The sequence below is a fragment of the Haliaeetus leucocephalus genome, unplaced genomic scaffold (assembly GCF_000737465.1).
Source record: "Haliaeetus leucocephalus isolate CR32 unplaced genomic scaffold, Haliaeetus_leucocephalus-4.0 Scaffold284, whole genome shotgun sequence".
Taxonomy (NCBI): Eukaryota; Metazoa; Chordata; class Aves; order Accipitriformes; family Accipitridae; genus Haliaeetus; species Haliaeetus leucocephalus.
The window spans coordinates 3,185,354-3,201,858 of record NW_010972720.1 but is presented as its reverse complement, the minus strand read 5'-3'; the positions used below and the strand labels follow the sequence as shown (position 1 = coordinate 3,201,858).

At 33.0% G+C, this 16,505-nt stretch overlaps 1 protein-coding gene across 2 annotated transcripts in view; it reads right to left on the bottom strand.

Annotated features, from left to right (window-relative positions):
- WDR17 (WD repeat domain 17) overlaps positions 1-16,505 on the bottom strand; it is a 48,238-nt gene that overhangs the window by 28,511 nt on the left and 3,222 nt on the right. The window contains exons 2-8 of one of the 2 annotated variants that reach the window (XM_010569971.1): positions 11,634-11,762; positions 10,367-10,550; positions 8,378-8,608; positions 3,555-3,806; positions 2,720-2,842; positions 2,192-2,379; positions 771-939 (exon numbers count right to left, since the gene is read on the bottom strand). In XM_010569971.1, coding sequence (XP_010568273.1) covers positions 771-939; positions 2,192-2,379; positions 2,720-2,842; positions 3,555-3,806; positions 8,378-8,608; positions 10,367-10,550; positions 11,634-11,762 — 1,276 coding nt within the window. Of the gene's footprint in view, positions 1-770; positions 940-2,191; positions 2,380-2,719; positions 2,843-3,554; positions 3,807-8,377; positions 8,609-10,366; positions 10,551-11,633; positions 11,763-16,505 lie in introns of those variants that run through there. The other variant, XM_010569972.1, reaches the window with a different exon arrangement.

Here is a 16,505-nt window from a genome sequence, read left to right as displayed (position 1 = left end):
CCTGAAATGAAAAAAGTGCAAATTCATTTCACATACACAGACTACATTCAGCTTCCCACTACAGTATTTTTTTTTCTCTCAGCTATTATTTCTTAGAGTTTAAAAGCACAGGAGAGAATGGCAGTGAGCTGAATTATTTAGACTTTTAAAAAAATGCATCTGCTGTCCAAAGAATTAAAACAGAATGAGAATGCCTACCTATCATCAACTATTTACATTAGTAACTATCAGAAATGTACTCCCAGGTTCACCTAAGTGGGTTGCAGAACAGTTTTAAGAAGAAAATTTCCCACTGACTTCAGTGACTTCTCTAAGAAAAGGTAGATGCTTTGCAGAAAAGGTACTCCCTATTCTAATAAAGTAAAAACAGAGCTCTTCAGTGATTAGAATCCTACACAAAGAAGGAAGAAAAGGAACTAAACACATATGTTCCACTTTTTCATCACAAAATAGAATCTGAATTCCTTTAATTAGCTGCTTCCCATGCAAAGAAAGCCCTTTCATTGTCTGCATAATATAATGCTAGAAAGGTTCTGGAGATCTTCCTCCCTCCATTCTGACTCAGTATGAAATACTGAGATCATTCCTCATAAGGCTAAGCCTCAACAAGGTGGGAAGCATTGAATTCTACAAGTTTCACAGATAATAGTTCAGTTATGTTTAAACATTATTAGATACCCTCCTATCTAAGACTACAACTTTTATAACACAAATTCTGCTAGTCAATGCTAATTCAAAGAACATTTAGACCTAAAGCAAAATATTCTTACCTGGAGCCCAAGAAAGGGAATAAATAACCCCCTCATTACCAGGAGATGTGTAAACTGCTGTTAAAGTATTTATGTCCCAAACTTTTATTGTGCCATCAAATGAAGCTGTAGCAAGAAGATCAGGGTTATCAGGTTTGAATTTGCAATCAAAGATGGTCTCAACATGTCCCTTAAATGAAACAAATATTTAATCCATTTTTATTACATTTTGTTTTTTTTCAGAAGTCCAAGTCTAGATCAAACTCTAAAATACATTGTATTATAATCCGTCAGGTCAATTATGAGTTCCAAAACACCTGTATGTTATGGCTCATCAGTCAAAATTAAAAGGCATAAAATAGCCTGGACTATAACATACCTCCCTTTCATACATCACTATTGAAAAGAAAAATTCTGCACTGAAACAACAGGGCAATGCAAAGCCAGGAGCTTGTTAGCATTTTCCATTGGAACTGAGTTGCTAAAAAATAGAATTAAAAAAAAAAATTAAGCTAAAAAAAACCCAAGAAAAATTAATTTTTTAAAACAGAAATAATTTTGCCCTTTAGGTAAAAAGTATCCAACTGAAAAAATAAAGCTTGTTATGTTGAACATGTTCTACAAGTTTTCTAGTATTCCATTAAGTTTTCTGTGCTTCTAAATACAGTCTGTGCTCTATTGCAGTTTAAACTTCAATCCATTAGAAATTTCACGTCAATTGCTTGTTTTCGAAGACATGCATTTGTAGAATTTAGCCTGACATATATATGAGAAACAGATAATATATAAGAATTTTTTAAAGCCTTAGTTGCTTTACGGGACCAAAGTCATCAAAAATGGAAATAGAACACCAACCAGCAGCCTCTATTCAAACATGTATGGGAGTACAGCTGAAAATTATTCAAGTTTTTCCAATGAAAAGGAAATGGGGAAAGGGGAAAAGAGAAAAATCCTCAAGAATAACTAAAAGTCCCGTGAATAAGAGGCTCACCTAATATGTGATAAACCTGGTTTTTAATTTCTGCTTCAAAGAAGATTTAATAATTCAGTCTTTGTCATTTTAAACTGAGTGACCTCACCATCTGAATTACATATATTTTTCTCTCTAATTTGACTAGAACTTTTATTCTGGATCATAGAAAACCCTCCAGATAATACTTCTGAGAAGGCCATCAAATTAAAATTTCAGTTAAAAAAAACAAAACAAGCCCTTAAATCTTTATTTCTGGATGAAAAAAAATTGCCAAAAGGATTCAGGCTTTTGCAATAAAGAATTACTTTCAACTTCAGAACTGTCATTTGGTTTCCTAGAAATTCAGACCCTTTTTAATAGCAAAAACTGTTTTACAGTGGTGCGAAGACTTCATCCTCCATTTTTTGCTGTTAGAAGAAAGTGTATAAGCCAAATAAACTCTCATTCCAAAGACAGAGATGAAACATACCAAATCTCTAAGGAAATCCCACTTTTTGGCTCCCATGTCATAAAGCCCCACTCCACCATCCATGAAGCAACAGACAGCATGACCAGGAGGAAGAGAAAATGCGTGGTTTTGGGTTAAAGTTGGAGGAGGAACAGCCTCACTTGTTGAGGATGTATGGTGATTTTTAGTAGGATACTGTGATGAACATGCTTAACAAAACAAAGCAAGAGATATAAACAGGTAAGATTTTTTTTTCATTTAATAAGTAACAATTATAAAGAGTAAAATGCTTTGTATTCCAATGAGATTAAAAACAAAACAAATGGAGAATTCCTGTATGAAGCCTGGCCTACTAAAGAAGGGCCTTATAAAGTCCTTGATCCTTTACACATTTGTCTAGTCCATTGGCACCAGAAGGTACTTTGTTTAATTAAGAACTACAGAGCTGACACGAACTTACAGAGATTGACTCAGATATAACAAGATTCACAAACAAGATTTTCTTAGCTAGCAGCCATTGCAACGAAAAACAATCAAAATTACACTTACACTTTTTCTTTGGAGGAGAACTTAGCACATGCAAACCATGGAAACCAGTTTTCTTCAATTTAAAATTATCTATAGGTGTTGTACGTGAAACATTCCAAATACGTAACACACCAACCTGAGAATCTGAGGTTTAAAAAAGCATACAAAAACATTTATTTTTTTATTATCCTCTTTTTACTGTACACAGAGGTATGCAGTTTAAGGACCGATTCAAGCAAGAAATACAACAATTAAACTTAGAATCCTAAGAAGAATTTTATAAGCAGGCACTGTCATCTCCATGGTAATATCACCATTAACAGCAATAATTATTAACATTAGTTATTTAAACTTCAGTAGATAAACTCTATGGAACCTCTCATTAAAAAATATGCTCACAGTCTCACTTTCCTTATTCATTTGTTCAACCTGAGCAGTAACGTCTATGGTGTAGAAGAGAAGCAGTGAACAGATTTTTTTTTTTTTTTTTTAATTATAAAAAGAGAAAGAAAAGCAGGGATCAAGAAATGACATCCACTAGTACAATGCATTTCTATTCCCATTCCCAAAGTAACTCTCATATTTGTTGCTAAAGTGTGCATGAGGAAATTATTTAGTGTAAAAAAAAAGTTTAAAGTCACTTGTTTATGTACCCAGCGAATATAAAATAAGTAAAAACTTCTCAGTGTAGTTTTCTGTTCTTTTCAACAGTTTTATGTATTTTTTTTGTACAATGCATACATGCTTTTATTTGTAGAAATGTTAAGAAACAGAAAGATCAAACTTGAAGTATCAATTTTGAAGACTCAGTCCTATATTTATTACCTTTGTATAAATCAGGAAATAAAAGGCTTACCTCCAGTTATAAACATTCCAGGTGCACTAGAAACCCAGGCTAAACACTGAACAGATGCTGCTGCACTGGGAAAATTAAAAGTTGTGATACAGGACAGAGATTCGGAATCAACTAGTCGAATACCATTATGTAAATTAGCAACAAGAAGGTAGTCAGTTGACAAAGGGTCCCACTCCAGCGCTGTAACTGGATCCTCTTCATCTGTTCCTTCAAGAGACTCTGGTCTCAAGACATGTTTCTGATTTTTAGAACCTTTAAAGGGCACAAGAAAACAGATTATTTCAAAATGAAATCAAGTATATCCTTTCAACAGTTACAAGGTTTGCAAACATCATTTTTATCTCTCCCTGAAATTTTTAGTAGCCTGCTCTACTGTCTGCACTAGTGAAATTAATGAAGCTGGCTTTGCAATATTTGACTTAAAGTAGTTCTGGCTCCAGGAGATCTGACTTTCTTTTTAATACAGCAGAAAATAGAAACAGCTGTCAGGTTTATTAACATAATTTTACACTAAAGAAAAGTATGTTAAATTATATACATTGTCTTAACAATTTCCATGAGTAAAGGCCTGCAGCACAGCCTAAAATACAAGTCATTTAAGTAAACCTGTGTACCACAGCAAATACGGGCAAAATAAAGGCAGTATGAACTCGAAAAAAAATTGTGGCAGTCAAAAATGTGTTTATGAACAACTGCCTTTAGATTTTTTTTCTTCCTCAAAACTATGTATGCAATTATGAAGCATTCATGGATTTTGAAGCTAGAACAGGCCATTAAATATCTAATTTGACATTTGCATAACAGAAGACATATTTCACTTGATGATCCATCCGTATTATCGAGAACGGCAATTTTTAACATCCTGCTTATTTTCCACTTTTTGTTTTTATTGAGAGCTGGCTCTTAGTTTTGTAAGATAGCGTACAGTCCGAATGAATAATTGACAACATAGATCTGTAGTTTTGAAGTCGTGATCTTGTATTAAAAAAACAAATTAATTTTGTATCCCTTTTCTACAAATAAGGAATTGACATCTTCCATTATTCAGTTTTTTATCTAGTTTTCAATTTTGATAATGAAGAATATAATTAATTTGTCATATTATGATAAATGCGAAGACCTACCTATATTCCTTAATGATTCATGTAGAAGAAATCCTATTCCAATACATATCAAAAAAAAAAATGCTTAAAAGTTTTTGTTCACTGGGGAACATTCTGAATATTAAAATAACTCTCATTATGATTTTCTAGGGAAAAATGCTATTAGTGCACATTATATCTAGGGTAACTTTATAAATAAATTACCAGAAATGTGGGAAATAATTTAAGACTGCACAACAATTAATAGCATAAACTGATTTCTGCATTCCATTTATGTTTCTGTATAAGACAACTGCAAAGGCACAGTTGTCTTTTGAAGCATCAGGAATAACAACAAGGATAACATCAGAAATATCATCAGATAACTGCTTTAAATTTGCCAAAAACTTTGGGATTCCCACTTTCTTTAACAATGTCCCCTGCTTACATTTCAGGTCAGATTTTTTGGTGAATGAAAATCAACTTTCAAATGAAAACCTAGAACTGACAACAAAGCAGAATTGTCATTTTTCAGTTGTCATTTTTCAATTGGCTTTACAAGAACTAAAGGCAAAAAGTCCTCAATTGTTCAAAGCCAGTCATGTTCAAACACTTCAGACCCAAGAAAGCACAATAAACTGGTGGGAGAGAACGGGTATCCAGGAGCTACTCAGTTTTATCTGTGCTTCACAAGAGTCGGGAAGCAAAGCTCATGGAAACCCTAACTGTTAAATTTTATTTTCCATTAAAAGAAGACAATAGTGCTGAGAATCATGCAACTGAGTCACAGGTCATTTAAGTAAACTGTGCTTATTTTGAGAACAAATGAAAGGTAAACTAGTACAGAACATTTGGCTCTACTTGACTGGACTGTATTTCTTTTAAAAAAGGGTACTAAACTTAAATCCTTGCATATTTTTTCTTCACACTAAATGTTCTGCTACATTAATGTATAGTCTGGAGCTAATAAAAAGAAAATACAGCCACAAGAGAAAAACCTAACTAGTTAACAATAATGAAAAAAAAAAAAAAGTTGTGTAGTCTGCTAATAATGTGGCAGTGACTCACACTTAAAGACTAGAGCCTTCAAGGAGTCAATCACACTGAACTTTCAAGCAATTAACAGGAACTTGTGGATGTTCAGGTTCTCTCAAGATTGTGTTTTGTAGGATATCCTAAGAAAGGACTGAAAACTTTAAAAGTACGGAAAAGGATTTTTTTTTTCCCCCCCACTTGTTAACAAACTAAGTTCTCGCCCAATAACAAGTCATTTTCCATATTCTGAGATGAGGTAGATGAGGGCTGAACTTCAATCTCAAAGCAAAAAAATCAGCTTTATATTCCTTATTGAAAAGTACTGATTTTTTGTATCCCCTCCCCCCTGCTTTTTTTTTTTTTTTGAGGGCCTATATTCATCCTATTAATACCACTTTCTTTTATGTATTGTTATTTTTTTTAAAAGCTACCAAATACTAAAGTCAGATGAATTTTGACTATAAATTGCAAACTAGAAAGCAGCTGTTGATAAAATAGATAACTTGGGTAAGCCTACTTTTTGAATTATATCTGAATGTTAAGATACATATTAAAGTCATTTATGAAAATGTAACCACAGTAATGGTACTTATATTTTATTACAGTGTTACAATCCATTTTTCATTATTACCTAATTTTGAAACATATTTTAATGAATTTATTTGTTCACTAAAATTTTCACGATCTATTCTTAAACACATCTAGTTTTTATCTAAACAAATTCTTTGTCTTTTTCTAATAGTGTAAAGAATGCAAGTTAAAAGAAAATTAATACTTGTCTGCGTTCTTTCAGAGTCATTACGATTGCTCCAATGTCATTGTGTTAATTACAAGAATACAATCCTTGAATTAAAATATCTAAATTCCTTATTGCATGGAAGTCTGGGCTTTGAATGGCAGCTCTATGGTATTTCATTTCATAGTTGTTCTTGAATGCATCTGAATTTGTTGTACTAATTTATCCCACAGAGTAAAATTTGCTACCTAGTTCTAACAATTAATTTTTAAGTAGACCTCTGCAGATCAGTAATTTTTTTGTTATGTAAAATCAAATAAAAATCCTATCTGAATAAAAAGTTTTTTACATCCATTTCATTAAATGAAGTGTGTTCAGGTTTAGAAAACATGTAATATGATCCAACAGAAAGTGTACTACTTCTCTTGAATAATTTTGAGAAAGTGAAATTCTAAAGAGTTTAAAACAAAAACCTGAAAAGTTCATTTTAAAAGCCAAAGTGCAACTTTTCTTTTCAATCCTAAAGAATTTGTTAAGTAGAAGTAAACTGCACTAAAATACAGGATTTTCAGTGAAAGAGTCCTGACAAAAATTTTCACCCAACTATGTATAAACTTTCAACTTCGTTTTTCTCTGTTGGAAACCAAGAATCTTGTATATGTTAAGAACAGAAAACAAATTTTATGTTTAATTTGTTTTTATTTTAAAATTATCTTAATGAATATGTATAATATTACATTAATAATGAAAACTATCCTAAATATAGAGACAGGCAAAATTTCTGTAATAATCTAAACTTAACTTCAAGCTGATGCAATTAGGTTTTTCCCCAGCAGTAATGGATAATTTTCAATAAAAAATTTTTACAGCAACTTGAGTTGTGGTACATACAAAACTGCCACTGCTGCTAGCTTTTTTAGCCAATGTTATGTTTGCATTTGCAGAACACAATTTTGACATTTTAAATCATTTTCCTATTATTTCTATTTTCATATTCAAATCATTCTAAACAAGCTTCATGAAAAGTCTCAGTTTGATACATATTTAGAAGTTATCATATTAAAATAGAATTTATTTTCCCAATGCCAATACTAATTCAGTCAGCACTACAGAAGCAAGGGAATCTATTCTCTGTGACATCCTGAATGACTACTTAGTAAAGTGAACAGAAGGAGAATAAATTTTGGATAGCTGTTGGAGCATAATACTATGTAAAATTAATGCATTATTTAAAGAACAATTTCTCTCACAAAGTTGAAAATTGTTTTTTACTGGAGGAAAAAGAAGTAGCCAGAAAAAATTTGAAATAGCCCACCTAATACAGATATCTGTCTTTGTAGAAAACTATTTATGAAAGTGTGCTAAATTTTAGCTTCAAATGAGCTTATCAACAAGACACCTTCATTAGCAGAGTACGGGACTATTTATAAAATATGCAAAAATGTTCTTGGTGGATTTCAGACAAAAAGAGATAAATGTGTCCCATATAGTCTTTGACAGTACAGAATCATGAAGATAACATGAAGCCATGAGATTCTACCTACAAAAGTGCATAGGACTCTGGAATATGAAGCAGAGGACTCTAGAATAAATGCAAGCAAATTAAGAGACTAAGCCAAATATTCAAGTCAGTCTGTTCAGAAGAACAAACTTGCTGGGAAATACAGTTCAGTAGAAGATCAGGGCCATTATCATTCCCTAAAAAAAAACCAGTTTCTTGTACTTGTCAGAAACTGCAATGTTATCTTGGTCACAGAAGGGCAAAGATACAAAGAAAATGCTCTGCACTCTTTATCTAAGAAAACATTTTTGCAATATGGAAGGAATAGGAATACTATGAACTAAGAACAAGTTTTATATATGTACATACATTATAAAACCTAAATGAAAAAAGTGCAGAATTACATGCGTATGAAGAGACAAGAGACACATATATATAAAAATAAATATTTTACCATATCAGTTTTTACCTGGCTGAAAAATTGATAGGCTTCCATCAGTATGTCCGAATACTACTTTTCCTTTTTTCTTTGGATGCCATCTAAACAGACTGATATCTGACAAGAAACTATGTGCTTCTCTATGTACAGTTACCCCGCTGTCAGGTCCTGAGATAGTCCAAATGTACAACGGACCTCTGTGGGACACAAATGCAACTGCATCACCTGCATTCCAGCACCAGCTAAGTGACGCAGGAATTCCTGAAACATACAGGTAAACCTTATAAGAACCGAGATAGGAAATTCAGTGTATTACTGCTTGAGCCAGTATCAAGAATTGTCTTGAAAAGCTGTAGAAATAATTATTCTACATAAAAATGATTAGACTGAAATTTAGATAACTGCGTGAAAATCTTGTGGTGTAAAAGTAAACTACACATATCCATAGGCAGGAAGTTGAATTATTTCCCCGAATTATTTTGATATTACTTTGATGGGCTGTATTTTATGATACCTATAATTCATTAGTGCCAAAGACAATCACGCATATGAAAGAGGATAAACCTGATCCTGTAAACAATACTTTCATTCATTCATGATTCCATTCACCATTGTTTTACTGTAAGCTATTTGCTACTAAGCTGGTAAAATATTGAAAACTTTAAAATGTCTGTTTTTGCAAAACACAATGAAATTTACTTCAGAGATAAATACAACAGAGGCAGATATTTGTGATAAAATTGGAAAGGTAGCTCTGTAATCAAAGGGAACTCTTGACAGCTTCTCTCTGGATATATGACAGTTTTAATTCAGTTACCTAATTGTAACCATTCCAGTTTAAGGCTTTTGACCTTAATGTCTCCAACCCTCATTATCCTCATAACTTAATAATGTGTGTCTGAAAGAATAAATTATGGTAAGACAAACTCCTCAAGCTGAAAATTCAAAACTATTTATATTTAGACACTTAAATATGGCAGCGTCAAGGAGAGTAAAGGCAGCATTAATAGGAGGTTTAAACATATTATCCTAAAAGTAAATTAGCTTTTAAAAAGTTTAAAATAACAGTAACACTTCTTTCACACGTAGTCATTGGCTGAAGTCGTTTTTTAAACAAGCAATGTATTGAAAAATAAGTATCAGTTTTTATATTAATGCATAAACTGATACAATATTCCTTTTAGAACAGATCAAATCAGTGTGTTTTTTTTCCTACTTATTCATTTTGCAGGATATGCTAGATAGATGAGATTTTCAGAGGTATCCTATGTGCTCTGGAAAGAGCAGAGCAGGGGGTCCCAAAATGTTCTAGAAGATCCTGAGATACTGACTGTTCTTGGGTTGCACCTCTTTTCCAAGAATGCAAATGTAGGAGTTAAGGACACCTGACAGAGATTGACTGCAAGAACAGAAATACAGGTACTGGTTTTGACTGAAGGGAATGAATCAGAACTGGGGAAGAAAAGTGACAGACAGACTTTTAAGCTCTTAGACTTCTCTTATAATCTCCAAATCAGCAGTTTCAAGTCCCGAGAAAAGATGCAGGTAGAAAAGCATTAGGGTATTTAAACAAAAACTGTTTTTCAAATTCACTGATAATTTATACTTGAATCTGTCGAAGGCTACATTTTATTTGCTTTCACTTTCATAAAGTTATGAAAACACACAAGGTTTAAAACTTAATTATTTATCCTTTCATGCAGCGATAGAAAAAATGAATTTTTTTTTCCTGCTCAACAAGAAATCAATGACAAAGTAAATTCTTGAATTGGTCAAGTACTTTAGAAAAAAGAATAATGTCTTTCTTTACCAATTACTAGATGGTTCAGAGCAATTTACTCAAACACACTACCATTATTTTCTAAAATGAACTGCAACAAATCTGACAAGAATATTGTGTTATGCAATTATTAAGCCTCTGGCCTACCAACTGCTTAGAGTTTACTCTCTATCAAGTATTTCTGATACCTGTGGATGAAAAAGCTGTATGGATCAAATATATCTCCACATCTGAAATACCTTTTGTATTGTCCAGTTTGGCCACAACTTTCTGTTCAGTCACATTCCAAATAATCACTAAACTATCTGCACTGGCACTTGCAAACATGTCAGGATTGTGGGGACACCAAGATATGGCTGTGATTGTCTTCTTATGCTCAGACATAATTGCCCGGAGCTTGAATTCATTGTATCGGTGATCCAGCTAAACAAAAAGTAAAATTCATTTTAGAAATAAGTATTTTGTAAACTCACTTTAAATACCGTTGGGTTGGAAAACAGTTCATATAACAATACTAGGCTTACAGATGAATTTACAGTGGATTGAACAATCGTCAGTAACTGACATAATTAATAAATAAATTAAATTCTCATGCATTTGACTTGGACAGAAAAGTTGACAAATATTCAATTAACCCAACCAGTATTAACATAGTCTATCCTCTTGTCACTTATAAACTATTATATTCCATTAATAACTGCACTCAAAAACAATCCTAAAATACTTTATTTATAGGCATGGTAACAATCATTTAGTAATCTGCAAGAGGTTAAACAGGATAGAATATGAAAATGAATTTGAAATCCTTCTCATTTCTTAAATCACTTAGTACAATTAAAAAAAAATAATGTCCAAACCTGACACAGTAAATTTTCTTTATTTTAATCCTACTAGCGGTATAACTCACAAAGTTAAAATAAGCACATCCTTAACTTCCTGACATATTTCTCAGTCTGAAAATTCTACATGTCACAGCATTATTTTTTTTTTTGTTAGGTGTTAATGTATAGTAACTTCAGAAAACCATGGTGCTGAGCAGTTCAGAAATTACGAAAGTAGTAACTTGTTCCAAATCAAAGACAGGCGGGCCACTGAATCCACAACTTTGCACAGTGGATTAAACTACTTCATGAGACTACTTTTACACTACAATTTCAAATGAAACTGTGGAATTGCTTCATTTCTCTTTCAGAACCCGCTCTTCTATCACTGCACTTCATTCAGCTCAAGTGTTTGCTGGATTGAGAGCCTGTCTTTTAAGAGTAATTCTTGACACATACAACTACATATTTGAAATTTACCTCAATCTTTTGCACTAGCTGTAACAAGGACAAAAAAATAATTTGGAAGGGGTATCTTGAATGAAAGATTGAGCTTTACATAGACATCTTCTCAGCAGCAACCATACTTCAAAAAACATTGTAGAAACATTTACTGAAAAGGTTCAAAGTGAGATAGACAACAATGTAAAAGTGTAACAAGTCTGTTAAATAAAAATAATCTTACCTGATAAATATAAATAGCAAGGGTAGCACAGTAGGCAAATCTGTCCCCACTAGCAGCACATACATCCTTGTTCCATGGCTGACATCCAGCAGCTAAAAGTCCCACTTGTTTAACCTGTGACATTTTTGCCTTTAAAACAGAAATGCATTAGACTACAACAAGACAACAGAATGTTAAAAAACAGAATTACACATTTTGTTCCCATAAATAACATATACATATGTACCTTAAAAATACAGCTAGCCTTTATGTTTTAACAGCAACATCTTGTGTTTATGAGGTACAGAAGAATGTATCCAAAATAAAGCCAAGCAGATGCTCAAAGGCTTCAGTGCTACACAAGAAAGGGATTTTAATACCATTCACAGGAATCCATTTGGGAGAAAAAAAGTTGGGGGACAGCACATGAAAACTTGAGTAGTTATTGATTTGTACTAGCTGAAGCTGTTCTTCATCACTTTCATTTTCTTCTGCAGTCTGGTTCAACACTTTCTATATTATAGTGTAATACCCTCTCTGCTCTCTTCTTCCCTTCATCCCCCACAAAGACAGCTGGACAAAATAAACCATATGCTAATACTTTTGTTTTAAGTTAAGCAACATGTCTAAAAAGGTCTTCAAACCACTTGCATAGAAAAACTATCATTACTTATTATCATCATCCTTTTTGGAGAAGCTTTCTAAATTTTCTTAATAATTACTGTTTAACAAAAAAAGTTGAAGTAAACTGTGGTAAATAAAAAGCAAAGCTTAGTCTAACATTCTGTATTAGTGTATAGCAGGCTATGCCTTTACTGTCCAAAACAAGTCTTAAAACTACCAGCTCTGCTCAGAATGAGGCAACAACTGACTTTAACACGAGAACACAAGAAATGCTTTGCTAGGCCAGACCTGGCCCACATTTGATTCATAATAATGTCAAAATGTTACTTATAGCACATGAGCCTGGCCATTTTTCTGACCCGTTTACATACTCTACTACAACCAAGAGTGCACACATTTGCAAAGATATTGTTAAAACTTAACTCCTGGGTGGGTTGTACAAGATGACCTCCAGAGGTCCCTTCCAACCTCAACTGTTCTGTGATTTAAGAAAACGTTCAAAATGAGACTTGTTGCATTTATTTACAGCAGACAAGTAGGGAAGGCCATCGTTTTTTACAGAATCTCTGAATTCACTTAGAAACCAGCCTTCATGTGATACAAACGTCTCGGGTTCAAGCCAACTGTCAACTGATGCAATGCCCGCTCCATCAACCTACAGAAATAACTGTGGCTTTAGAAGCCTCCAACAGCCAAACAACTGCAACTGAGGTTGACAAGGATGGCTAGGTAGATGACAGCCTGCAATGGTGTGGTGATCCAAATAGCAGAACAAGGTTCAAATAGCTGCAAAAAGGACCCACCACTTCTGCACGGAAGTTAAATCAATCCAAACAAGGCTGTGTGAGCACGACTGAAAGTACTACCCAAACACAGGATATTTAGATAGCCCATAGCCAAAACGTTTTAATACGTATGACTTCAGCTGGGCTAGCAGCAGAATCCTAATACAGGAAAACAATTGTAGTTGTGTCAGTGAGAGCTCCTACAGCAAAGAATCTTCATGGGCAGATTGGTGAAGGACAATCCTGCTGAGTTTCACCATACCACTGAGTGCTTCAGCATGGGCTAAGGTAAGGTCCAGACATAAAAATTTACTCCTCCAACTAAAATGTCTCATTTACGGACACATTTATACTATAGATAGATTAATGGACTGAGGGACATTATGTGAGAAAACATTACATAGAGTGTGGAAGATGGGATCTCTAGGTTAAAGAGCCGAGACTATAATCTTTAAAGACAAGGAAAGTTACGTTCAATTTACCAAGTGTTAGGTACATTTTCAAGGCCCACAAAGGAAAGGGAATTAAGAAAAAAGGAGACTTCAAAATGTAATCAAGTATTTTGAGGGAGCAACTGTTGATTAAGTGCAAGGGTTGTTTACGCAATGCATTGCTGTGTAACAGCTTTAAGAAAGATACTGTTGTCTGCAGATCACTCTTCACCTACTTGACATCAACTGTACAGAGGAAGAAATATTTTTCTGAATTACAATAGCATTAAGGTGCATATAGAAAAAAAATTGTACAGGTATGGTAATAGTGACCTATAGTACCCAAGGGAAGCTATCAGTCAGTATTGACAAAAAGCTTATATAAATGTTAACAAAATTTCATTTTAATACATATGTACAAAGGATGAAAATGAAGTTGAATGACCAATTTTATCTTCCATTCTTCTTATGTGCTTGGGGTATCTACTTGGCAGATAAATAGTAATGAATAAATATAAGAAGCAACCTCCATAAGATTATAAGTCTCTGTCTCTTTCACTTTGGAAGGGGGGGTGGTGCGGGAGGCACGGAATGAGACACTTCTTTTGGGTGCTTCTTTAGCAGAAGATCAGGCTAAAATTGAATTTGACTGATCATCTCAAAGATATCACTGACTGCAGTTATAGTGCTTAAAGGTTCTGACTGAGTTCTAAATGCCTGAAGAAAATTAAACACCCATGTTTAACCTTTGAAAATTTTTGTAAAGGAGACTGCACAACAACAGAACAGAAATATACAGGAAAAAAAAGTTACAAGATACAGCTCTGCTTTGGCTATTAGACTTTCTTTCTGTCTCTGCCAACAATATTAATTCTTCTGACTTCTGCAGCAAATAAATCAGAGATTCTAGACAGAACAGTTCTATAAATTTTATCACCTTGCAGTTCATTTGCAATCCATCTCACGTCATAAATGACATGAGTCCCACAGAAAGAAATTTATCTTACTATTTAAAGAATCATCATCATAACTACTAAGTGACAAAAAACAGACTCCAAATTTCCGATTTTGCCATTTAGTGTTCATTTACTGTTTAGTCAAATTACAAATTCCACAGGTCCCTTCTATGCAGCTGAAGTATCAATCACATATATTCAGAAGTATTTGGATTTGGGGCATTCAGAACTGCAACACAGACTTTTTCCAGTCACAATGAAAAAAAACCTGGCACCATTAACAACAACTTTTTCTGAAATTAAAGTCACCCAGTTGATTACATAACAATTTACTAAAATGCAGAATAACACCTGGAACCAGAACTCTCAGTTTCCACTCTTGATTCCAGGGAGAATGATGGTTAAAACACTAGGTGTGTCAGCAAACTAATAAGGAACATTCAAAAAGCCATGGTGAAGTAGAAGAGAATTAGATGTCTAATATTGGATTATCATAGGTTTACCACATGTAAGATTGACCAAAATTTAACATCTCTTTAGACACTAAGAGTGCACAAATATTTATTTCATAGTAATAACAGATTTGTCTCATTTTCCACAGATGTTCTTTTTTGCCTTCTCATATGGGAGCTAGAGGTTCCTGATTTGATGAAGTTTAATCTGTAAGAAAATATTATCTTAATTCTTGTTCAACTTGTGGTTTGATTATAGGTAAAATTAAGATCTCTTACAGATGCTAAAACAGAATTGCAGAAATGTTTCTTTCAGAATAACAACAGATTTGTCTTGTAGGATTCTGCAGTAATCTGTATTTAAAAAAAAAATCCTCTTAATTTATTCAGTAGATCTTCCTTTTTGCCTTGATATGAGAGAGAGAAGTTACTCCTGACTACATGAAATCTAGTCTATAGGAAAATACTACTCTAAGTGGCTGAGAACAAGGAGGATTCCAAGCCTAAGTGCTGAAATCTAGAACAAAAAGGAAAAGGTCCTCTACGCTGGTTTTAGAATTACCATGATCACACAGAACAGACTAGCTCTTTGGATTTGGAGACAGTTCCACTATTAGCACTACTATTTCCATGTTTTCCATGCAGCCAATTAACAATGAAGAAGCTTTTATGTCATCAGGACACCTGCATAGTTTAGGGTATTTTAATGGTTTCCAAATGCATATGTCACTGATCAGAATTCAAGCTAGATTAATCATGACCAAAAATCACCATCACCAAATGGCTATAAAATTATTTCAGCCTAGTTCTATACGTATGTCTGTAAGCATTACTGGATATGTCATATTATGTACTGCATTTGAAATAGAATACATTTGTCTTCTCTTTGTTCTACATTTACATTAAAGATAAAAGGTAACTTTAATGTTTTTTGAAGAAATTCACCAACAGAAGCCTCATTCACAAGTTTAATTTAAAACAATCATTTTTTGATAATGTATTATTTTTCTTGAAGTCTGATATTCAAATGAAAAAGTCTCCTAAATAAGATCAACATTTAGATGAAAAATGCTGCTTTGTGATATATCATTATTTCAGAGTAAATAATTGTCGTGGTTAAGAAGCATTATTAAACTTTGATTCTTCATATAGATTTTTCCTATTTAAGTATATGTAAAAAAATTACATATGTAAAATATTCTGAGCTGTATTACAGAAAGAAATTTGCATTTTATTTACTAATATTTGCTGTTTTAAACTTGTTAATATTTCCTACTTCTTGTAATATGTACTGTTTTACAAAAAATACTGTAATTAAGAAGAAACATTTGCTTTGAAATTCAGTACAATAGTATCTAGAAGAAGAAATTACAATTGTATGGCATACTGTTATTCTCTTGTAAGTATCATGCATTAAAGCAGTTTCCTGCAGATCTTTTCAGACATTATAGATTTCTGTTGAACATTCTTAGAGTACAAGGGAGAAAGCAGCATTCATCAGAACAGCCTGAGTAAAATGGCAGAAAAGCTAGAAATGCAGTATAATTGAATAAATATATATATGTATGATTTCACACGTTGCATTTTTATACAATGGAGATTTTTCATACATTGTTGAAAAAGCATTTTATTTCAAAATAAGGAA